This window comes from Hoplias malabaricus, chromosome 3 (assembly GCF_029633855.1).
Source record: "Hoplias malabaricus isolate fHopMal1 chromosome 3, fHopMal1.hap1, whole genome shotgun sequence".
NCBI classification, from domain to species: Eukaryota; Metazoa; Chordata; class Actinopteri; order Characiformes; family Erythrinidae; genus Hoplias; species Hoplias malabaricus.
In genome coordinates, this window is record NC_089802.1 from 16,335,058 (window position 1) to 16,359,657 (window position 24,600).

Genomic DNA, 24,600 nt, shown 5'->3' on the forward strand with positions numbered 1-24,600 from the left:
GGTCGGACCATTCAGGCGGTCTACTCACAATCCAGCACATTACATATGAGCAAATAGCTTTGTCACAGGGCTCGTTCACTGAGGGTCCTTTGTGTGAATGGAAGTATTTGTGGTTAATTCACAATACTGACTCAGTGGCACCATGTTACATATTTATTTTTCCTCTGGGAATTTATTTTGAGGTGGGGCTCATACCTCGGGGAAAATTGTCTACAGGCGATTGGGAGCCTAAAAGAAAAGATGCAATTTTGCCTGTGAAGGCAAACACTGATAGTCATCTCAAGTGACCACAAGTTGTGACTACACTCCGAAAATATTTGGGCCATTTATTGCCACCTAGTGGTTGAGAGTAGGTATCGATGGATACCATCGTTGATGTTCTCATAAATTATGAGTAATTTGGCCATAGGGTTATTTGTAAACACCAGAAATGCTTTTTTAAGGTGTTAAAGCGACTTAACCTCAGTGTAACACTGTAAACCTGTATTAAAATATCAGAAAAAATCTGTAGAACATCACTGTATTTTTCCACTTTGCAGGTGAGAGTGGAGCTGGGAAAACAGAAGCCAGTAAATACATTATGCAATATATTGCTGCTATAACCAATCCTAGCCAAAGAGCCGAGGTGGAGAGGTGAGTGAGAAATGCGTTCCACATTTCGGTCTACGCTTATAAAAATAGAGGTACAATAAAATGCTTTTTGGAACAATGTCATAGAAAATCTTTCATTTCTTTTAACAACTTTTCAGTAAAAACATTTAATAAAATTGAAATCAATTACTCTAAAGAACCTTTCTGAAATGTAACAAGCTTCAATAAAACATAAAGATTATACACCAGTAGTAGCCAGTTGTAGTAGCCTGAGTGGATTATAAGGTGCGTTACATTATTTATATTAGGAATTTAGTGATTATCAACGGATAAACTGGAATGTTTGTTTGTTTTTCCATTTTGTTTTGTACTCCTTATATAGGTTAACAATTATAGGCTCTAGTTCTTCTGTTGCTGCCTAAAATATGAGCTTCTATTCACCCATTCATTCAGATTCCATTACAGGCATTGTCACTTTCAGTGGAAATCTGAGTAGACAAGTTTAACTGACTTACAATGAGAGAATTTTTTTGTATGTTTTTTTTTCCCCACTTTTTGGTCTTTTTTTGCATATATTCAGTATAAACCAGGTAAGCACAATTCAGAGGCCCGTTAAAACAGAAGCGGTCTCTAGCTACAAACAGCAAGAGTGAGCAAAGTTGCTCATCATTCAGAGGTGAATAATACATTAGTTTTAGCCTCAGAGGAAATGACAGTAATGGAAGTGAAATATAGGGCAGAGTGAAAATAGCACGGGCTGGAAGAGTTGAAAATATAATGGCATGTATTTAGTCAGCTCAGCTGAATAAATGACAAACCGCCGTACTAAGCACTTGCTTTACTCAGCTGTATGATTTGAGAATTGCAAAGTTCTGTACAGTAGGTAGCAAGCCACAAAATGTGAACACACTTGCACATGTGGTTCTATCGTTTCTGTTGAGCAGTAAAACATGCCAGCTGTCACCTTGCAAAGTGTCTGACTTTTACTGCAAATAAAAGATTCAATAAAACCTACTGTTCCAGCAGTTCCCTTTTATGGCCTACTTTTGTAGATATGCTATTATCTGCCTAGTGATCCAAAGGTTGAAACTGTAAAAATAGGTCAAAGTCCAGCAGTGCTTAATACAAATATGGACTATAACATGGTATTACTGTCACTCAGAGCAGTCTAAACAGGGCCAGACATACTGTATGTACAAATTATGTCTTGATTTGACCACATCATTCTTCCAAAATACACATCAATTATCTAAGAGTGCAGAGTACAGCAAACTCTGTACTTGAAGCAGGGTTAAAAAGGCTTAGTCACCAACATGTTCAAATAGAAACACTGTGTGATCAGGTACATTAACATTAAAACATTATACCGGGATGTTATTCTACTCTAAGAAATAGTTTGTGTGACATTTACATTAATTTGCAGCTTATTCTGAATTTTGAAACACTTCTATTTTGATGGCATATGTTCATTAAGCACATGTGTCTGTGTCAGTCACTGATGCCAATTTCTGCATGGTTTTAAAAGACAGAGGCTAAACAGGCTGTCCACAGTTTGGCCAAACTTTTGTTAATCAAGCTCATTATGTTGCAATCTACACAAACAATGTTTTATCACATTTATTTCCAGCTGTTTATACATTCATTCATTCATTATCTGTAACCGCTTATCCAGTTCAGGGCCTACCTGGAATCATTGGGCACATGGCGGGGGATACACCCTGGAGCGGGCGCCAGTCCTTCACAGGGCAACACAGACTCACACACTCACACCTACGGACACTTTTGAGTCGCCAATCCACCTACCAACGTGTGTTTTTGGACTGTGGGAGGAAACCGGAGCACCCGGAGGAAACCCACGCTGACACGGGGAGAACACACCAACTCCTCACAGACAGTCACCCGGAGCCGGAATTGAACCCACAACCTCCAGGTCCCTGGAGCTGTGTGTTTATACATAAAGAGTAGAAATGCATTCTGCTTTTTTTCATACATACATACATCATTCCATTCATAAACATTTTGAGTTCTGAGCCAGCTCACAATGTACTCATACCAGGGCTTGTAGCAGCACTTGACAAGACATATTGCAGTCCCATGTGACCATAGAGATGTGCATATTGGGGGGAAAAAGCTCTGGGCATAGTGAAGTAATCCACAATAGATTAATAAAAGCTTTGGAGATGTAAAGAATGCGTCTCTTTGATTTGCAGGGTAAAAAACATGCTGCTGAAGTCCAACTGTGTCCTGGAGGCTTTTGGAAATGCCAAGACCAACCGCAACGATAACTCGAGCCGCTTTGGCAAATACATGGACATCAACTTCGACTTTAAGGGGGACCCCATCGGCGGCCATATCAATAACTACCTGCTGGAGAAGGTAGGGAGAGCTGTTTAAAAATTAATATAAAAAAGCATGGAGTCAAGTGTTTCACTCAATTTAGTGAGGTTGTTTTTGCCATAGAAATGTTTAAAGTACAGTAAGTCTGAGACCACACTTATTCGGCTTCCAGTCAAAACAGCCACAGAGCAGGTTGTTCATATGTCAATGTCAGGAACAAAGCAGAAAACATGTACTTAGAGAAAATGACACAGAATTCCCAACCACTACGTATAACACCCCTGCCTTTTTTACAGCTTCCATTTTTGGAGAAATCTAGCTTTCAGTTTTTCAGTTGTCAGTCTAAAGATCGGTTTTACAAACTGGGGGCGTTTTCAGCTTCTCACAATCCAAGTGACTTCTAACACATGGCAGACTCTGTAGTGGGCAGTCTGTCATTCTTAAAAGTCCAGCAGTTTTGTCTTTGTCTGTGTGTCTCATCTATTTCTCGGTAACAGACTGTTTGTTGTTGTTGCATTATTATTATTACCTTTCCACTTTCCTGTCTTTCTTGCGTAGATGCGTTTTCTTTCTAGTCTCCTTAAAAATAACTGAAAATAAAATTGCTTAAAGGAACACTTTAAAAACACAAATTTTTGTTCCTGGGCTCCCCCTACTTTTGCAGAGCGTGATTAATTTTTACAGCACTGTGCTGAAATCAAGTGGGGTGGCTTCAAGCTCACCTCCTAAAGTTACATAATGCAGTTTCTGCAATGCTGAGCCTGGAGTAGCTACGACAGAGGCTCTGTGCTCCCTATTACTGGTCAGTGAAGCATCACATGGTTTCTCATCCTGCCATTCTACAGTAAAAGTTCTACCTAGTGTTCCTAAGTGATATCTAAATGTGCACAGTACTGTGTAATTAAGTATATGGTATTTAACCTCTCTTCATGTTTCTGCTTGTTTTTCAGTCCAGAGTGATCTTCCAGCAGGAAGGGGAGAGAAGTTTTCACTCGTTCTACCAGGTGAATAAACAACAGCTTAATGGCTGTTGTTGAGGTTGACTTTGTGTCTGAAGTCTGTTGTGACTCACAGCTAGATGCTAACAGGACAGTGTTTACGATGAGAGAGCCACAGTCTTCTACTGAAACTAAAAGATTGCTCATTTGTTGTGCTTCTGGCAATAACAGTGTCCAAACTCATTTTTAGGATTTTTGTGATTAACAGTTTGTGTTTTATTGTGTTCTGTGCATTACATATACCCCGATCAGCAATAACAGTATGTAAATCACGCCCTTGTTTCTGCACTCACTCTTTATTCTCTCAGCCCCACTGATCATACAGGAGAACTATGTAGTTCTACAGTAAAACTTTGCCCATTTTCAGCCTGTTCTTCAATGGTCAGGACCACCACAGAGCAGGAATGTTTGGGTCCACTCCGTTAGACACATGTACCTTGGTGATGCACCTTGAAGAAGAAGTATCAGAGTTAGAGGCTCGTGTGTTGCGTCACAGTTTGTGTTGGTCAACCTCTAGTCCTGCATCAGTGGACACAGGACACTGCCCACAGGATGCTGCTCGATGGATATTTTTGTTTGGTGGACTATTCTCAGTCCAGCAGGGGCACTGAGAGCTCTAGCAGCACTCATGTGTCTAATCCACTCATATCAGTGCAGCACACACTAACACATTACCACCATCTTGGCGGCGCAGAGAATAATCCACTATCAAAATAATACCTGCTGTGTTGGTCCTGTTGGGGTCTTGACCATTGAAGAACAGGGTGAAATGGGAGTAAGAAAGTATGCAGAGAAACAGGGGGGCTACAGTCCCCTAACTGTAGAAATACAAAGTGCTCCTGTATATGGTCAGTGGAAAAAATGAATTTTTTGAAGTGATGAAGTGTTGTGAAAAGTCTTAAGATGGACTTTGAAGGAAGAAAGTGAATGGCCAACCTCGATGAGGTAGAGGCAAAATATTCAAAATTGTAGGGGCCATGACTCTAAAGGATCTGCCCCCAGCACTGACCAGTGTAAAGTCTGGACAGTCGAATGACAGATGACTTCAGTGTGAGTAAATTGGTGCTAAACCTTGTAACCTTGTTGGCTTTAAATGTAAGCAAGGAGTGTTTAAACTTAAGGTATGGTATGGCTATAGGAGCCAGTGTAACTGAAAAAGGACAGAGGTGATGGCAGGATTTTTTAATTTTAATTTTTTTTTTTTTTGTAGAGAGAATTCTTGTTGCCGAGTTTTGAATATATTGCAGGGGATCTAGGGCTTTGCTAGGAAGGTCATTAGTGGGCAAGGTACAACACTGAAGGCAGGAAAAGATGAAAGCACATGTGGATAGCACAAGTTGTGCTATCCACTTTTATAATAATACCTTTCTGTGATGTAGCTTTTAGCTTTTAAACATGAAATGCTTTGTTACCATTTTTGAAAGTGTTTTTCTCTAAAACCAATCATTCCTTGCCAAACCACCCTTGATTGCTTTGTTTACGTGTTGACCTTGAAATTCTGTAGAAATGTTGTAAAATCATTTGAATTCCTCTATAATTCAGTGTTGTAACATCATTATTCTTTGTTTATCTCAGCTTATGAAAGGAGCTCCAGATGCTCTGCTGCGATCTTTGCACATCCAGAAAGACCCTACAGCCTACAATTACATTAAAGTTGGAGGCCACACCAAGGTATCATATTTAGGCTTACTGGAAAGAAACTATTTATTTATGTTTTCTTTATTATGGGACCCAACCGTGTCCTTAAAGAACATGTGTAAATGACATATTGATGCCTATTCAATCTGCTATGCATTGCCCAGAATTTGTGTTGCTGTTGCTTTTTTCAGACCAGAGTATTACATAAGGATTTAACATGTTTACCACCACAAACACAAAAAACCTGTCTGTGTGTGATATCAGTTACATGTTATGTAAGCTGGTCATGGCTCGGTCCTGATGAGTCAGTGAGCAGAATTACAGAGGGCTGCTCAGCTGTGTGTGGATGAGTGTTATGAGAGGGAACAAAAACAAACTTATTCAACAAACAAGCTGATGTCATGGAACAGCCTTTGGTTTGGGGGTTTGCACTGCTCTAGTTGCGGTTTTGACATTGTGTGCCATGTTCCACTTTATTTTATGGGACCTTTTTCTGTTCATGCTTCATTCTGTCTCCAGAAAAGGATGTGGTTTCCACAGTTACCTACTGTATTAAATAAGCCCCAGTCTGCAGGCAGTATTAGCCACGAGAGGACTGGGCTAATTAGAAATCCCAGAGCTGTTGTTGTCCAAGGTTTGGGAAGCTGAGGAAATTAGTAACCACCTCAGTGCTTCTCCAGCTTTAACTTTGGCCTTGTAAATGCTTTGTAAAAGCAACAATAAATGAAATCCACTCCTTTTAGCAGAAGCAGCACAGATGAAAATAACTGAATGTGAATTGGTTCTGTTGTAAAGTTTTAGAAAGAGAAAGAGCAGATGGTTTATTACCCATGAGGGTAAATAGACATGGTGGCAAGGTTAAAGATATAACGAGGTGTTTTGAAACGTGGCCTTTGGGACATGTTGATGTACCATGAGAGTACCGTAGTGAGCAGAGTTAATACAGTTGAATAAATACTTGGACTCTGTGGAATAAGTGCTAGTTTTCCATTTTTCACTGTTAGACAATGTTTTGGATGAAAACTAGTTTTTCAGTTATGTTACAGTATACTGTGTTCTATAATATGTAAAAATGGACTGGTGCATTAGAAATGAGAGGTAATGAAATACTGGTCTTAATTGAATGAATACCCTGCTTCATTAGACACTCACAGGAACTCATCTTGAAGATATTAAGTAAATCACTAAAGTGCAAGTCTACATTTGCTGATTACATAAGTTGCTTTATAGATGTTTATATTTGTTTGTTGGGACTTAAACATAGGATTGTGAAAGTTAATTGTATGAATTCACTGGAGGAATAAATTATACCTCAAATAATTACAGTCCGGTGATTTAATGTTTTTGTGTCAGGTCTATCGTGATCTATTGTCCACCCTTATTCTGTATTCACATTTTGTTCAGTTGTCATGATATGGCTTTTTATCCAGAGCAGTCTGCCCTAGTAACTGTAACTGCCTTCTCAATGTCTCGTCCCTTCACGTTTGCCCTGTAGTCCTCCATCAATGACAACGCAGATTTCAAAGCCGTGGCAGATGCTATGAAGGTGATAGGATTCACCGCAGAGGAAATTCAGACAGTCTACAAGATACTGGCAACCATCCTACACCTGGTACTCTTCGGTTTTAATTTACTTGTGAATATATACAGTTTATATTGTGACTGTTCTACAAAGAACTTGGCATTTTTTTAAACATTTGAAATAAATTTAAGTAATTGTGTAAAGTTATATTTTACAACAAATGCTTTGATATAAATTGTCCAAAATTTAAGGAAAATTCATGATGCATTAACCTCCATCAAAAGCAGCCAGTAATTTTTTATCAGTCATTCTTCTTCACATAATGAAACAAACATATTGACACCTAGTGGCCTGGATGTGTTAGAGTAACAAACATTTTTTATACAGGGCCACCTCCATGTGGGGGACCTGCTTTATGGAGGCTATATTTTTTGCTAAATTCAGGGTCTACAAAAGGAATTTGTTTATTCATAATATGTATAATTAATAAATTCACACTTCCATAATATTGATTTTTTTCTTGTTGATGGTAAACATGATGGTAACATTTTGATTTCCTTTCTCTTAAAATGTTAATGAATCCGTGATATTTTATTATATTCACTGATTCACTACTGTTTTAATATGTCAATGACGATTTGCTTCATGTTATGTCCTTGAAAACATTGCTGTGCTTTGCATAATAATATATTTGTTGTTAGCCCTAATAAATATTTTTGTCCTGGAATATTGCCCCTATTTTGGTGAAAGATTTATCAGGAACACTGTGTCCTTCTCCAGGGAAACCTAAGGTTTGGCAGTGACGGGGATGTGACTCTGATTGAGAATTCAAAGCTGGTAGCAGTTCTCGGGGAGCTGTTGTCCACTAAAGAGGAGAATGTGGAGAAGGCACTACTCTACCGCACTGTGGCAACGGGACGTGATGTCATTGACAAGCAGCACACGGACCAAGAGGCTAGTTATGGGCGGGATGCTCTGGCCAAGGTAAAGCAGACTCTGGTTTAATGACCTGCACTGTAATGATCCAAGCCAAAATCTAGGTGTTTTTATGATAGCACACTGGCCATAGAAAAAACAGGTTTAGGTTTAACCCTTAAGTCTGTGCTGTAATATTCTGTAAAAATTTGGGGCTCCTGATTGTCATAGAATTGTAAGCGTTTTACCCATCATTGGAATAACACCAGTTTGTTTGCCTAAGATGCCACTGCCATTTGAGACTGGGAATCCAATGTCCTCATTAATGATATACTGCTTTTTTCTATTCTATCAGTTTATGTCGTGAAAAATTTAGGACACTCCATGATCTTTGTCTTTTTGAACATATTTAAACATATAAACAGTTTGAGCTTCATCTGAACTGTACTGAAAGAAGGATCTCATATAACTAAAGAAATAAAACTGAAGAAATAATGTATAAACATACGTTTATATAAGTACTGTAATGAACAAAAATGTACATTTGTTGTGAGGAAAAAGTTAGGACACCCTATGCCCTAATAGTTATTTTTTTCCCCTTTGGCTGAAATAACCTCAATTAGATGTTTCCTGTAACCATCTACCAGTCTCCGACATCGACTGGGAGGTGGATTTTCCCATTCCTCCATGCAGAATTCTTTCAGCTGTGTGATATTTGCGGGGTTTCTTGAACACACACATCACCCCACAGCATCTCAGTAGGATTAAGATCCGGGCTCAGATTTGGCCATTCCAAATTCCTTGTGAATTTACCGGAATTTTTTGGTTCATGGTCATGTTGCATGGTCCACATCCACTTCAGCTTCCGTTTTTGGAAAGATAGTCTAATATTTTCCTCAAGCACCCTCTGATACAGTGAAGAATTCAAAGTAGATTCTATGATGGACAGCTTGCCAGGCCCCTGCTGCAGCAAAGCAGCCCCAAACCATGACATTTCCACCTCCCTGCTTCACGGCTGGGGTTCTTGTGCTCAAATGCTGCTGGTTGTCTTCTGATACTATGCCCAAATAATTCAGCTTTGGATTCATCTGTCCAAAGCAAATTGTTCCAGAACTCCTGGTCTTTGTCTATGTGCTTTCTGGCAAACTTTATTCTTGTTGTGATGTCTTTTCGACAGTCGTTTCCTGATGGTAGAGTTTCCTGAAGGTGCATGTACCTTGACATCAACTGTGGCAAGAGCCACTTGTAGGTCCCGTGATGACATTTGAGGATTGTTGGAGACTCCTTTATGCATCTTGCGGTCTGCTTTTGGACTGAACTTGTTAGGATGACCTAACCTGGCCATGTTGGCAGGTGGTTTAACTGTTCTCCACTTAGAAATCAGCCATTCTACTGTCCAGAATATAATTTACAATTATTTTGAGATATTTTTACATCCATTCCCAGAATCATATAAATCTATAACCTTCTTTCTGAAGGTCACAGAGACCTCTTTAGATCTCAGCATGGTGATACCACTCAGTTCAGCAACCAAGGGCAAATCAAACTAATGTCTGAGGTTTAAATAAGAGCCTCCTCCAATGTCCTCTTTAATGATGGCCTAATCATTTGCAGCTGATGTGGTGCATCTGATTCTAAATACAGACATTTTAAACAGTAATAAATGTAGGGGTGTCCTAACTTAAGGGGTGCCCTTAATGAACAATAAATGTGTTCATTAAATTTTACAACTTGTGTTTATAAGTAATTTATTCAGTTTTATTTGTTTAGTTACATAAGCTCCATCTCTCAGCACTGTTCAAATGAGGCTCATATGTCCATATGTTTAAAAAGGTTCATGAGGTGTCCTAACTTTTGCACATGACTGTATCTTCAAAATATTTTTTAATAATAATTATCCCTATCTATGGAATAACTAGGTACATATTCACATACAAATGGTAATACAGTTTATTATAAACCATGCTAAAGTTAAAGCAAATACGCAAAAAAAGGTAAACATGCTTTGCTTTCTCTCAAACTAATCCTCACAGATCCTGCTAAATACTGTGCACTGACTGTTGTTTTTCTCCTAGGCTATTTATGAGCGCCTCTTCTGCTGGATTGTGGGAAGAATCAATGACATTATCGAGGTGAAAAACTATGATGCCAGGGTCCATGGGAAAAACACAGTGATAGGAGTGCTGGACATCTATGGCTTTGAGATTTTTCAGAACAACAGGTAAAATAAATACTGACTTCTAAAGCTCTCCCTCTTTATCTCTATAATGTTTGTAATTTTCTCTATCTGTTTCTGTTTCTCATTCCTTTCTAATAATCCCTCCACATCTTTTCCAGTTTTGAGCAATTCTGTATAAATTACTGCAATGAAAAGTTGCAGCAGCTCTTTATTCAGCTGGTGCTGAAACAGGAGCAGGAGGAATACCAGCGAGAGGGAATCCCATGGAAACATGTAAGATTTTTTTTTTTTTTAAGGAGCTTCCCAATACTTACTCAGGCAACATCCATTTGCAGACTTTTCAGTAGACTCACATCTTAATTATCATTTCTTAAGTGTGCCCTGGTTTGTTATATTGTACCACATTCTGATGCTGATATAAACCATTTTTCTGTGTGCTCTGGGCAGATTGATTACTTCAATAATCAGATTATCGTGGACCTGGTGGAGCAGCAGCATAAGGGGATCTTCTCAGTGCTGGATGAGGCCTGTATGAATGTGGGGAAGGTCACTGATGAGATGTTTCTCCAGGCTCTCAATGGCAAACTGGCCAAACACGCTCACTACACAAGCCGGAAGGTATTGTAAAACACCACTTGTTTGTGCTTGTGTCTTTTTATTAAGTTTACCTTCCGACAGTGGCAACATGTACCTATACAATATGAACAACTTACTACAACTTAGCATTTCTTAGTGTTTTTTAGGTACAAATTCATGTTGTAAAGTTTGAAGCACAGCACTGACACACAAGAATACTCTGTATGGACACAAGAGGGCAACAGTGATCTGGAAAAGGCAACCCTCCACTCGACTCTATCTTGCGCTCTAGGTGATGTCACTGGCAACCAATGGGAGCTATTGAGACTGGTGTCTCAGAGCCTTGGCAAAGGTGCGCGAAAGAGAGCGTGAGATGGAGGAAAACTAAGCTAAGACAAAGGTGCAGTTAGCACTGAAAAAGACTAAACAAAGGAGAATAAATATAATGAGTTCCCTGATAATGCTTCATTTTTGCCCTTGCCAATCCTAATGTGCTGGTAGAGAAATACGAGGCTAGCTGAGGTTGCATGTATTGCTCTGGTCTTGATTTGTTATCCATGCAGCAAAGAGGGCAGAGAGCCAGAGTGCTGCAGGCTAAGAGCTAAGTGTTAGCATGGACAGCAAAGATGCTGCTTGATCGTATCCCTCTAACCTCTTGTTTACCACCAACATTCACACACTTCATATCTTTTATATAACATGTTTGTGTTACTGTATGGCTTCCAATATCTTGAAAACACATTGATGAACAGTGAGAGTCCAAGAAAATCCTGCATTGTTTTGACCCAAATGATTTATTTTTGATAGATGATGGCAGTGCACAAAATATGTATGATTGATAAAAATGCTCATAGCGCCCAGTAAAACTTTCTCAGATTGGTTAAAATTCCCTTTGCACATTTTATAAAAATCATGGACACTAGACTCATGTTAATGAGCAGCAAACAAAATAGCTCTACTGAGGACTAAAAGTAGGTGAGCAAGTGAATGAATGAGAGCCTGTATTTAGTGATTCTTCTGCATTAGGCTAATGCTTAATCAAAACCTCCCTGGGTGCAGAAGTGTTAATTAGGTTATGCAGCTCATTTGTAATGCAGGAGATCACTGCTCACTGTAGAGGTATCATAGCACTGTTAGTCCAGCCAAGAGAAAAGGAAATGATTCATTCTTGCTGTCTCTGTGTGAGAGCATACAGAGTGTGTTATGTGTTAGTTGTATGACTGATGTGTACATTCATACATATTTGCAATAAGCACTAAAGATAACCTGCTGTGTTTCTACATACACAACAGTAAGTTCTGACCAAGTAATTTGATTGGACAAGAGATATTCCATGAGTGCTAATACTGAGTATAACAGCAGTGGGACTTTTAACTCTACATGTATCATTCTACTTTACAGGAGTGTCCTATTAACTAATAATTATGCAGTATCACATGAGGGAGTTACCTTGGGCTTTGAGAGGGTTTTAATAGTTCTACAGATAAAAGTAGATGATATAGAGCAGCTGGTCTGTTGTAACATAGACCTGCACAAAGTAGCAAACTAATTTGCAGTACAAAAATATTTGTGTTGTCTGGGAAACGTTCAATTCCAGTTCAGTTAAGGAATTATTTGTGCAGGTGGAGACAAATATGTTATTAAATAATAAATCAGTTATATTACATTTAACTAACTTAATTACAATTGAATTGCTGTCTGTAGAACTGTAAAATGAACACAGTATGACACTTGAATTGGTACTGTTACCGAATAGCAGCATAGCCTTAATTTTTGGTATTACTTATTTGCAGTATTGTTTAAACTCGAGGCCACATTTTAATTTTACTTTCATTAACTTTTAGTCAACAAATAAAACATATCCATTGTTGGTGTCAGTCACCAATAAACAAATAAATAAATAAAATCAAGACATTGAAATGAACACTACGTTTTTTATTTTTTTGCTCCTGGGGCTCCCCCTAGTGTAATTTGGTTTTACAGCACTGTACTGAAACCCATAACGAGGCAAATGTGTTGGTAGTTTCTTACCCTGCTCCAAAAGTTACATAGTGCAGTTTCTGAAGTGCTGAACCCAGAGTAGCAAAAACAGAGGCTCTGTTCTTCCTATTACAGATTAGTGAAACATCACAATGATTTTGAAACTGTCATTTTAAGGTAAAGATATGACATAGTGTTCCTTAAATTTAACAGAAAATTACACAGAACATCTTCAGCACTAAGTCAACCTAACACCAAATACTTTTGCCTTTGTTCCCTCTTATTGCTCTTCCCAAATGTGTCAGTGATATTATGTTCTCTTTCAAAAAGCCACAGACATTCACCCATGCTCTACCTTCAGCTGCTGTACACATTCCTTTCTCATGCACAGGATGAGTCAAAAGTCAAAGGACACCCTTTTATTTCTTTGATATGATTCATGACCACCTTCCCAGCTTTGACCTTGATCCAATATGGCGGCTTTTAAGATGGCAGTCATAGCCTAGAGGATACGCATTACTTGCATGGGATATTCAGATAAAAGCGTGTTCTGTGACTTTTGACTCACCCTGTACATTAAAATCTTGAGTAAAGGAGATGTATAAAAATGCAAATGAAATGCACACAGTATAAAGGCAGTAACAGAGGTAATTTCGCTGTTCATACTCAAACACTAAATAAATAAATAAATAAAACACACTTTCGCTCTTTTTCAGGTCAGTAATGTGTCCTGGTTAAAATTTGTTTCTACATTTTCACCAACATCAATTATGTTTATTGGAGTAGCAAATACCTTTAGGATTTTTCAAAAGCCCCTGAGAAATTCTCAATTGATATTGGGATTAGTGTAGATACTCACAGCACACAACTGATCAGTGATCAGTTTCATGGGCTGTTTTTTTGTTCTTTTATTCACTGTTTATCTCCTCTTTAGACACTGACATTATGTCTTTGTACCATTAGAGTCTGGGCTCACAACCCTGGCCTAATTAAAGGACACTCATTAAAATAAAAGCTACCGCCAAACCCCCAGAGAAACCCTTCATTTTTCTTCCTTGTTTTGCTCTTCACACTTTCTCTGCAGTCTTCCCTCTTACAGGGAAAAAGTTGCACACTTGACTAGTTCCAAATATGCAGAGGCTTTGCAGACTGCATGACTTGAGGCGCTTCTAGCAATGCAGTTATTTTCTCTTAACTAGGAAGTTTGAGAACTTTAGAACAAGACAGGACCGAGAAGAGTGCAAGGAGATGGAGGGAGTGAGCAAGCTACATTACAGTGAGAAGGAGAGAGAACGAGAGATGGAAGCAGAGAGGGAGAAATAAAGATGGAAAGAGAAAGTAGTGATGGGGTAGAGAGAGAGAGACAGAGTCATGGAAAGGAAAAGTCAAGGCACAAGGAAGCTACATCACAGTGCTTTTGGAAGAGGGGCTAGGTAGAGGGAGAGGAGTGAGAGAGCTACATCACAGTGCTCTACTCTTCAGTGAGATCTTCAGTGTCTGCCAGGCTCGATGTTGTTTCCTCTGTGCTGTAACGAGAGGCATGACAGACGACATGGATCCTCTGTGTTCTTTTCCATTCGCTCTGTCATAACCTGCACTGGCTGCAGCTCTGAGGCCAGATCACTACAATGAGAGACAGAAATGCTTCATCCCCCTGCAAAGTTTCCTTTCTCCATTTAAAACCTGATAGCTTTCTCTCGTGCAAGCAGTTGTAACTGTTTTAATGGTCTGTCATGTGCATCAGGGTGTGTTTGTGGTGGTCAAATAGAGGTTTATAGCAAAACACCAAGGGTAAGGGCACTTCTGGGAATCTCTTGTGTGCCATGAGTTAACATAGATGTACTGATGTAAATGGTAAATCCCAGGGCTGGACAGTATTGACTGAAAGGGTTGGGGAGGGAGGGTGGTGTAGCGTATAATATACTGTTGCTTATTTACCTCATCCAACATTAACTGGTACCCTCTTCGTTGTAATAGCTGTGGCTCTTGTGGAGAAGCTTTACACCACTCTGTCTCATCCCAAATATGTTGGATAGTGCCTGAACACTTATTGTTATCACATGTAGTATGACTTATATTTGATTTCATTTAAATATAGGCTTTTTTTCCTGACATTGAAACATGACTTGCTTAATAGCCATTGTGATATAACGAAGGGTGGACTCTCACTTTTAAACAAGTATTTAAATGATCCATAAATAATTTGTGTTAATCAACAGTGTGCTATTCATTTTCCTATTTAAAACTTGTCTGTGTTTTTTAAGGGGCTCCCACATCATCACGATGACCCACCTCACTAAAAATGGCTTTCATTATCTTAAATGTGTGTTATTTTAATGCCTTGCTCCCCAGTAACTCTTAATTACAGTTATTTGCTGACAGAGGTGCTTACTCTGTGACTCTGACATCACGTTTTGGTGAAGGGTGCGGGTGTTGGGGAGGCTTGGGTGGGGGGGTTCACTCCTCCTTCTTGTTTTCTTCTTTCGCTCTGTCGCTTCCTCCCTTCTGCATGTGGCGGCTAGAGGTGCAGGCATGTGACAGGAAGCTACTATAGAAGCCCATGGCTGAGTGTATGGAGGGGAACGGGTGCTCATTATCTGATGAAGCTTTACTATCCCTCTGTGAAGTGTGTGCGAAGCCTATTAGCTGCTGCTTTCTGAACTCCACTCCTGACCCAGGGCATGCTTTCTTCACCAGAGAGCTGTTCATTATAGTTCCAGGTCATGCTTCAGCTTCCATTACCTACCATCAGTAAACACAATGTTGTTTATGAGGTGAATAAAGTCCATTTGTGTGTAATTATTGGGTAGATTTTGTGAATATTCAGTGTTTAATAACCTTTTTGCTGCTCCATTGGAGATTGAATAAGATGCATTAGGGCTGATGTTTTAATGTTATTGCTTAATTTAATGGCAAGTACACCTTCATGAGTTTGGAGACATTGCCTTTGTTGGCAATTTGCTTTTTACATAGAGTTATTATTTAAACGAAGTAAGAAAAATCCCTAAAATGTAGTGTTACCTTAAAAGAAATTAGTGTTTTTATTTATAGACATATTTTTACTTACAGTTTTAATCTGTTAATCTTTTATTAAATTTACAGGTTGTTTCATCACCATTTACTGGCTCTCAGGTCTGTTTGCACACTGGAAACAGTACTGTGTTAGTTTGTTTCCCATTTACTGAACCAGGGCTGCATACAAAGTGTCTCTGTCTGAAATCTCCGGCTGAGCCACTGCTGAGAAACAGCATCTGGAGGCATTTGAATGGTGGAGAGACATCTGAGAGTTGAAAAGCATGAAAAGAAATTAGGATGTTTGTTCCTGCTCTGTAGGTGGGATTAAGTTAAGTGGTTATCTTAGATAAAGTATTGAATGTACCACCACAGTGACTGTTTTTTTAATTGTGTAGCTCAAAGACAATTCCAGTGCATCCAGCAAAAAAGCTGCACATAAGTTGCCATTCCCAAGGTAACGCCTTCATAAATATTGTCACAATTTCATTCACGTTATCTTTGTTTTCCTGAAAATAAACCAGGTTAACTCTCAAGGGCTTTCCATCTGTGTGCGCAGTGTAACCAAAGCAATACCGTTTCCCAGTTGTATTACTTTAGCTCTGCTCTTGTCCATATGTATTTAGCTCTTTTACTAAGAGAAAATTAGTTTATCTACGTAATTGCTACTAGACAAAGACGTACAACTTGGGCTCCTGTTCAGATGCTCCAAAGTATCACATTTATTTACTGTTCTACAAGATTTGTGCGTAGCGTGTGTTATCTGTGTCCAGTAGTTGGATTCATTAGTTATAATCTGTTAAAGAACAGATCTGCATTCTCTTTGAACATTTACCTTTTTTTTTTTCCTTATTTTTTGGTATTCCTTCCAGATGCAGTAGTTTAGATACAATTTCATGAGCCATAAATTATTTGAACATCCAGTGTGGTGCTGTCCTAGACTGGACTGGAGCTCTGTTTGTGGTTTGGCTAGGTGCCAGCTTAACTAACATCCGACTGGATGAGGCACAGGTGGTGAGCAGGATGGTGTACTGCTGGAGGTGGTGGGTTTGGAGCCTGCGTCAGTATGACCAAGCAAAGCCAAAACCCTAAAGCTGTCCACACAATTACCCACCACAGGCAAATCTGTCTAGCCTGCTTATCCTCCAGAAGCACCATGGGATGGTTTCTTGGACATGGATTGGAATAAATTATGATAGCATTTGGTACTAGTCAATATAATATTACTTGTAATACTTTTTGTAATAATGGCCTTTTGCAATGTTATTTCTTTTGTTCTGTGTGCTTTTAGACCAATAGTTCATAGAGTAAATGTCTACCGTAGTCAGATTTACTATAATGTCACTATAATTATAGGGAATTAAATGGTATTTATTGAATGTTGAACTATGTTTACACAATACATTAATTTAGAAAAATTAGAAAAACAAAAACGTTACAATAGGTATATGTAACAGTACATTTGCAATAGCAGCATCTTCACCATAAGAAAATACAGTATATATAAACTCTGTATATAGACCTGGCTTAATCTGTGCATCTGTAGAAATAAAAACTGAGCACATAATCCCCTGTATTGGTTTTACAGTCACAATATTAGTCATTTTCACATTGTAAAACAACCATTATCTGGATGCCTGGTTGCTTGGACACATCAGTGATCCAGTTCTAAACATGGCTGTCCTTTTTGGGTACCCACTCTGTGGAGGATAAACTGGTACATTTAGGGACTACAGAGCAATTTGGTACTTTATCTTGTACAAGTTCAAATAAAATGTAAAATAAATAGTAGTTTACCTCTTTTCTCTGTGTTGTTTGCAACTTTGTTGGAAGAATTAGGCATTGCACTTTTAACTTCTCACTAATGAATAGATTTATTTCTAATGATCTGCCCCAGTTTCTCCCCCCCACCTGCTACACGTCTCCTCCACTTTCCTTTGGCAACATCACAGATTTGGGTTGTGTTAGACACAGAGGCTTAGAGGCATTGTCTGACTTCAGGATGCGCTCTATATTTAGAGGTGTGAAGACTGTGTCCCTGTTACTTTTCTCTCGTTTTCCCCTCTCACTTATTTCCCCCCTTACCTCTGCAGTGTGACTCATCGCCATCTCACTTTTATTCCCTTCCCATCTGTGTGCATAATCAGACATGAGATATGCATCTGCATATTCTTTTATTTCACTGATGAAGCTTCATGTTCTTTGTTGGTAGGTTAGTTTTTTGTGTGTGATTGTGTGTGAATGGTGGGGTGTGACGGATTGAGATGGATGTGGTAAGGGAGGGTGCCCAGCAGGCTGCTCACAGTCTGCTGTGTCTGATCTATCTGTAGCCTGGTCCATGCTGGCGAACACAACACTGTCAGGAGCTCAAGAGGCAGATGGGCTGGGTGAGCAAATAAGGAGACATGGCACTTTCCTCAATCTCACCTTTCAGATCCACTCTTAAAGTGAAAATTTAAAAATCAAAAAACCCCAAAAAACTATTTTCTTTTATATCAGTTACCAGATGTTCTTTTTTTTTTTTTTTTTTTTTGTACCCATGTAGCTTACGAAAGTGTGGTGTTGTTGTTGGGGCCAGGATTGAGACACACTGATCTGAAATTGTACATTGTCTTGGTTCATTTAAACTACTTGTTTGAATATGAATGAATTCCAGTAATATAGAGTAGCATTAGTAACATACAGTAACATTATTGATAGTGTTTTGATGCAAAATGAGATGAAAATGTGTCCTACAGAAACTTTCCAAGTCAAAATGGTGGGAATAGAAAGATGATGTTTAAAGAGATAAATGTGTCTTAAAGGAACCTTTAAGACACATTGTTGTGACATGAGACTGTTTAAAAACCATGACGAGAGACATTCTTTATGACAGTTTTGGGACTGTGTGTGCTTTGCATCAAGAATGGAAAGAATATTATGATGAAAAGCATGATTTGCTCAAAAATATGACAGCTGTATATTTTAATTAATTTCCACTGATCCCAGGTGTGAACAAAACTATGCTGTACATTTACTTCACCATATGTATAATATCAAACTGTGTGTTAATTATGTGTGTTGTGAGATCACAGCCTATATTCCCTCCCCCTTAGTTCTGTGTTCAGTACAGTGATAAAAAAGAAAAAGTAGATAACCATCATAGGAAGATCTACTATGAGTTTTTTTTAAAGAGTGCATTGCACAAGAAATACATTTTGTGCCTCTTTTCTGTTTCTCTGTGAAAGACTGTCTCTTTCAGACGTTCCGCTCCAACTTTTCAATATCTCTCCACTCACTGTTTAAATTGGACTTCACACACTTCCTGATTGTCTGCTGTTCCACTTTCTGTGAAGTGGGCTCTCTTCTCATGATGGGAGATTTTTTTTTCTACTTCCTCAGAAGAATACTGGGTCTTGGCTAGAGCTGAGAACTGTATGGAGCTGTACTCTTCACACGCAGTAGACGGAGGTTCAGAATGTCCCAGACCTAAAGCACTGGTGACTACAAGGGCTGCGCAATATTTTATTTGATAACTGTTATTTTGATTATTGGCCTTCACAGTTGTGACATAAGGCCATGTTATTAAAAACATGCCGATTTCAATGAGTATGTTTACATGCACACAAAGAATATTGTCATTGTTGGATGTCAACAGTTATCTGATTATTCATATGGCCATGTAATCAAAGATTATCTGCTAGAACCAGATTCTTTGTTTACATCAGGGCAAGTATATACACAGAACTTCAGACACTCTTCCTATGAAATAGTAAACTTAATACCCAGTTCAATGGAACAACCATGAAATGTTGTCAGATGGCTTCTTTTTTATGCAGTTTGGTAGTAGTCTTTTAGTAATAAACATGCACCACAATATTTTCACCTCATGTTGATTATTGACAAACAGTTAAGCAATGGTAAAAGTCTGTCTAGAAAGGGTTACTGAGTGACTCATGTAGACTGGAGTTGAATTGAGATGCCTGTTTGTTGAATTGATTATTGTCAAAATTCTGAATCAAATTGTAAAGTTTTTATTTGTGTATTTAAAACACTCAGTACTTTTGCTGGGTAATGGGGTAACCTTGACCAATCACAGGCTTAGATCAGTGTTCTGAGTGTAGGAGTTTTAGTGAATCAAGGTAATGTAATCCAATAAAGGTAGAGCAAGGAGCACACTTTATTGATGTATTGACCAATGTTTTGTTAATGTATTGTAATGGTGTGTGTGTGTGGGGCGGGGGGGTTATAAGAGAGAGCACAATGCTAGTAATTTTACCCATATTTCTGCAGACGTAGTGACTGTAATGTCATGGACTGTGATAAAGAGACCAGTAAAAAATTATACTAATCCAAATCTGAATCCAACATCTCTCCACATTTCTGTTCTGGGCTATGGGAATATTTGTGTTCTCATTCTGTTTTGATTTCATCTTACAATGACATTTCTTTTCATGCAGCAGATCAGAACTGGCCTCTGAATTAATGAGCACTGAAGCACTGTTCTTTCACATCATTGTTATATATTTATGAATGGGTCTGTCTTATATAAAAGCACTAGCTCACTTCTTCCACTGCTCTAAAGGCTTCTTGGGGGTATACTTCACTAGTTTCAATAACAAAGAGTGCTGACATTAAAATCATGAGCCAAAGCTGATGTCTAGTATTTCTTTGTGTACATGATGAAACATGTACAGCAGTACACAGTAGTTTGGACTCTGTATATGTGTGTGTGTGTGTATATATATATATATATATATATATATGGAAGTCCCACCTAGCAGTAGTCTTTCACTGCAATTCAGCTGTTAATGTTGAATGATGAGAAAGAGAGCTGTTTATGATTTGTATATTTTCTAAGTCAAAATATGTACATAACATAGAATTTAACCAGGTAAACCCCAATATTTGCTTATGGCTGTTTCTGCTGATGCAAATCATACTTTGTAATAAATGGAGATAAGGACTTGATCTAAAATAATGAAAAACACAACATTTCTGTAGCTTTATAAATGACATAAAATGAGTATGATATAGACATTGTAGCTCAGTAGCCCTTCCTAAATATTTCATTCATCTAGGCTATGATAAATACATCACTGAATATTGATTTGAAATATCAGTGAGATCTAAAGAGCTATTTGCCATTAATATTATTTTATCAGTTCTCTGTGGATTCCAGTGTTTATCTGGTTTCATCTTGCATTCATAAAAAAACACACCCTTTCACCAGCTAGCTTTTGAACATTGCATTAGTTAATTTTCTGTAACTGCTTCATGTTTATCAGAGTTGGGATGGGTCTGGGGCCTTGGACGCAAGGCAGGAACACAACCTGGACGGGGCACCAGTCAGTCACAGGGTGTCACATGCTTATGCAGTGACACATAACTATGGACACTTTTGCATAGCTAGCTCACCTACCAACTTGTGGTTTTAGAATGACACAGAAAACCACAAAAAAGACACAGACGCTGGGAGAACACAGAACTCACCAAACTCTTCACAGACAAGTGACCCGATGTGGGGCTCGAACCCACAACCCCAGGATCCTCCAGCTGCCACACAGTCAGCCATAGTTAATTTTCTATTGTGCCAGTCCATGCGTACAGGTTTTTTCCTTCTTCCATAAAGCTTCTGTGGAACCTCATCAGAAATTACCTCAATTTGAATCAGCCCAAATGAAGCTTTTGAGGATTTGGGTATAAACACATACAGGGAAATATCACATTCTGTATTCTAACAAGGATAATTGAGATATTGATTGGTGTCGTGGAGATGTCATGAAACACCTCATGCATTTTAATGACTGTTGGAGACTAATTACACCTCAATGCAGCACATAGCAAACTTTGCACACAATCCTTTCCAATTTTAGAAAATTGCTTAGTCTCTCTCACTCTCACTCACTCTCACTTTCACTGACATTGTTCTCTCTTTGCTTATTCTTGCTCTCTTTCTGTGTCTCTTTATTCTCTTTCTTGCTATATTGTTTCTTGCTCTGTCCTCTTCTTGTTCTCTCTCTCATGTTTAATTGGTTTCCGTTAATTAACTTTCTCTTTTTCTCAATCTCTCCTTTTCTTCCCATTTCTGTGTCTCAGTTTCTTGTCTCTCCAGCTTCTCTTTATTCTCTCTCACTCTCAAATCATCAGCCTGTATAGCATTGCCATCACATCACTGTGGCTGTCTCCTGGCAGATAAAAGTGCACGTGCCATTTATTTTTCATACACACATATTAATACTGCACTCGTTTTCTCTCCCTCTCTTTGGTGCTACACACCCTCACCACAACATCCTTCCGTTTTGCCTTGACTGGGTTTTGGAGACCAGCTTTTCTGCACCAATGCCCTCATCTCTGTACCCTTAATGGAAGTCATGTTATCTCTGAGAAGAGGGGAAGAGGGCCTGTGCTTTCCAGCAAAGAGTTACTAAGCCCCCTACCTAACAAAAGAAAGCACTTCAGAAAAAGAGAGAGGCATGACAATGATCACCTATAAAAAGCCACACTCATCTGTTCTTCTCATCCTTTTTTTTCCTCTGCTTGTCTCCACAGCTGTCCCCCACTGACAAGAGCCTAGAATTTGACCGGGATTTCCGCATTCGTCACTACGCTGGAGATGTCGTGTAAGTATATTTACAGGAAAGAATATCCCTCTATGTTTCAATCTAATCTCAATCACACTATCTTTAACATATGGTCATTTACCAGAGGCAATGACTCTGACGTGTTTCCGTTTGCTTAGTAAAAGAATACAAGTCATGTTGACTCAAAGCACACAGTAAAATAAAAGTCAATGGGCACATGCAGAGCTGGGAATCTATGAGAACACAATGGGGCTCTCTCTGTGGCGTGGCCCTTATTCTCCCCATCAAAGAGCATCATGCTTTTTGATGCAGGGTCTGTTTGTTGGCATAAGCGTGTTTGGCTGTCCAGATGCGTTATGTTAGCAGCGGTTCAAAAAGAAGCAGTAGCATGTAGCATTGTCTCACCTTTCTTTTTAACACTGTGTGATTGGTGCAGTCTTAGCTAATGGGTAGATGTCCATTAATTTCCTTTATTAATTCTCAATTTAGGCACTAGATTATAAGCTGACAGATCTAAATCATTTGTGCTTTACTATCACATGGTGTAGGGGTGTTCCAATTAGCACTGTGTCTGAAATGGCTGCCTGTTAACTATTCCTTTCATTACTCTTTAAACAGTACACTGTTATAGGGAACAGAATTCAGGAGGGTAGTGAGCAATTTCAGACCCTACCTCGAGTCTTTTTTGTTTGCTGAACAATGCAATGGATTATGGGTATTTGCTATCCTCTAGTGTACATGGGTTGTGCACAGGTTGTGCAGTGCAATTTGGGATTATTTGAGTGCACTGAAATTTGTTGGACACTACTACAAAATGGTGGAACCTATTTACATTTTAAAGACAAATTATCAATAGTCTCGCATTGACTCTTTAGGGAGAGTCTGATGTCTTTTGCCATTTAACATCACCAAGAACTGCCTACTGTTGCAGGAAAACAATTAGACACAAAAAACGACCAACCAAAAGTGTGCTATTTAGGCATGACATGTAGAAGGAGGTGATTCACACCGGACCAATACAAGAGCCTGTACAAAACTATCCATGGAAGTGTGTGTATGCGAATGTACAGAGAGCCAATCTGTATGCAGTTGGTGGAATCCTAACATCGAGGCCAGGCTTGTGCACTAAAAGTATCATACTCTCTGTCAACTTGTGGGTGGAGTGTCTGTGGCTGAAACTAAATGATCAGTGACCTTCAGAACACTATTGTACATTTATGGGTAGATTGACATTGTGTTTCTTTTTTCTTCAAACAGTGCTGGTTTAAATGTAGAGCTTTAACATAAGGCTGGTTATAAATTAAATACTAACATGGGAACTGCTACTGAACTTGCCTACATCCCGTCAGGTGGAGTAACAGTTTAAATGCTTTGAAATAAAGTCCGCTTTGTAAATTTTCAAAGCTGTACAAATTATTACACAGGTACTGTATTCAAGCCATGTGATTTAAGGTTGACATGACGTTTAACATTTGGTTTACAAAGCCTTCTGTCCTCATGTCTGGGTTATACACAGTGTGTGTGCGAAACCTCATGTGGAAGCGTATTAAAAGTACAAGTTGTGCTGTGGCCTGCTGGTTAGTGCTGTATGTTTTAAAGACCGGGATAAAAATACTTGTCAGTGAGTGTGTATGAGAAATGGAGCACTGTGTGTGAGTCAGCCCGCCGGCCTCCCATGGGCCAGAACCACTTACTGTAGCACTTAGAAGTCTCAGATAGAGCAGCCAATCAATCGGCCACTTGCCGCCTTTCATTTCCTCTGCTAAGGGGTCTGGGTTCTAATGTGTTAAGGAACTCTGTGTGTCTTTGTGTGGGTGTGTATTTTCCAGTGAAATGTCAACTGATCTGTCTCTTTGTATGTGTTAAATTTCCAACGTCAGATACTCTGTGGTGGGCTTCATCGACAAGAACAAGGACACTCTGTTTCAGGACTTCAAGAGACTGTTGTACAACAGGTCAGTTTCATCATGTATTATCACAATGCCTGCTGTCGTTTACATGCAGTTCATACAATACACCACTGCTCTGTTCTAGTTTCATATTCATGGTTCCTTCTTTCCTTCACTCCCACTATTCTGTAGCTCTAACCCAGTTCTGAAGGCCATGTGGCCTGAGGGCAAGCTGAGCATTACAGAGGTCACCAAGAGACCCCTGACAGCAGCCACGCTCTTCAAAAACTCCATGATCTCACTGGTGGAAAACCTGGCCTCTAAGGTAGATGTTAAAGAATTCAAATCTTTGTGCAGATAAAATTTCAGTCCTAGTGAATCATATGTTGGGCGGCATGGT

General features: G+C 39.0%; 1 protein-coding gene across 2 annotated transcripts in view; it reads left to right on the top strand.

Moving 5' to 3' along the window:
- The window catches only part of myo1d (myosin 1D), a 90,708-nt gene that overhangs the window by 22,426 nt on the left and 43,682 nt on the right, over positions 1 to 24,600 (top strand). The window contains exons 3-14 of one of the 2 annotated variants that reach the window (XM_066664645.1): positions 540 to 633; positions 2,802 to 2,967; positions 3,879 to 3,932; positions 5,502 to 5,597; positions 7,060 to 7,176; positions 7,867 to 8,070; positions 10,077 to 10,222; positions 10,339 to 10,453; positions 10,628 to 10,798; positions 22,280 to 22,350; positions 24,192 to 24,266; positions 24,393 to 24,525. In XM_066664645.1, coding sequence (XP_066520742.1) covers positions 540 to 633; positions 2,802 to 2,967; positions 3,879 to 3,932; positions 5,502 to 5,597; positions 7,060 to 7,176; positions 7,867 to 8,070; positions 10,077 to 10,222; positions 10,339 to 10,453; positions 10,628 to 10,798; positions 22,280 to 22,350; positions 24,192 to 24,266; positions 24,393 to 24,525 — 1,442 coding nt within the window. Of the gene's footprint in view, positions 1 to 539; positions 634 to 2,801; positions 2,968 to 3,878; positions 3,933 to 5,501; positions 5,598 to 7,059; positions 7,177 to 7,866; positions 8,071 to 10,076; positions 10,223 to 10,338; positions 10,454 to 10,627; positions 10,799 to 10,913; positions 11,123 to 22,279; positions 22,351 to 24,191; positions 24,267 to 24,392; positions 24,526 to 24,600 lie in introns of those variants that run through there. The other variant, XM_066664646.1, reaches the window with a different exon arrangement.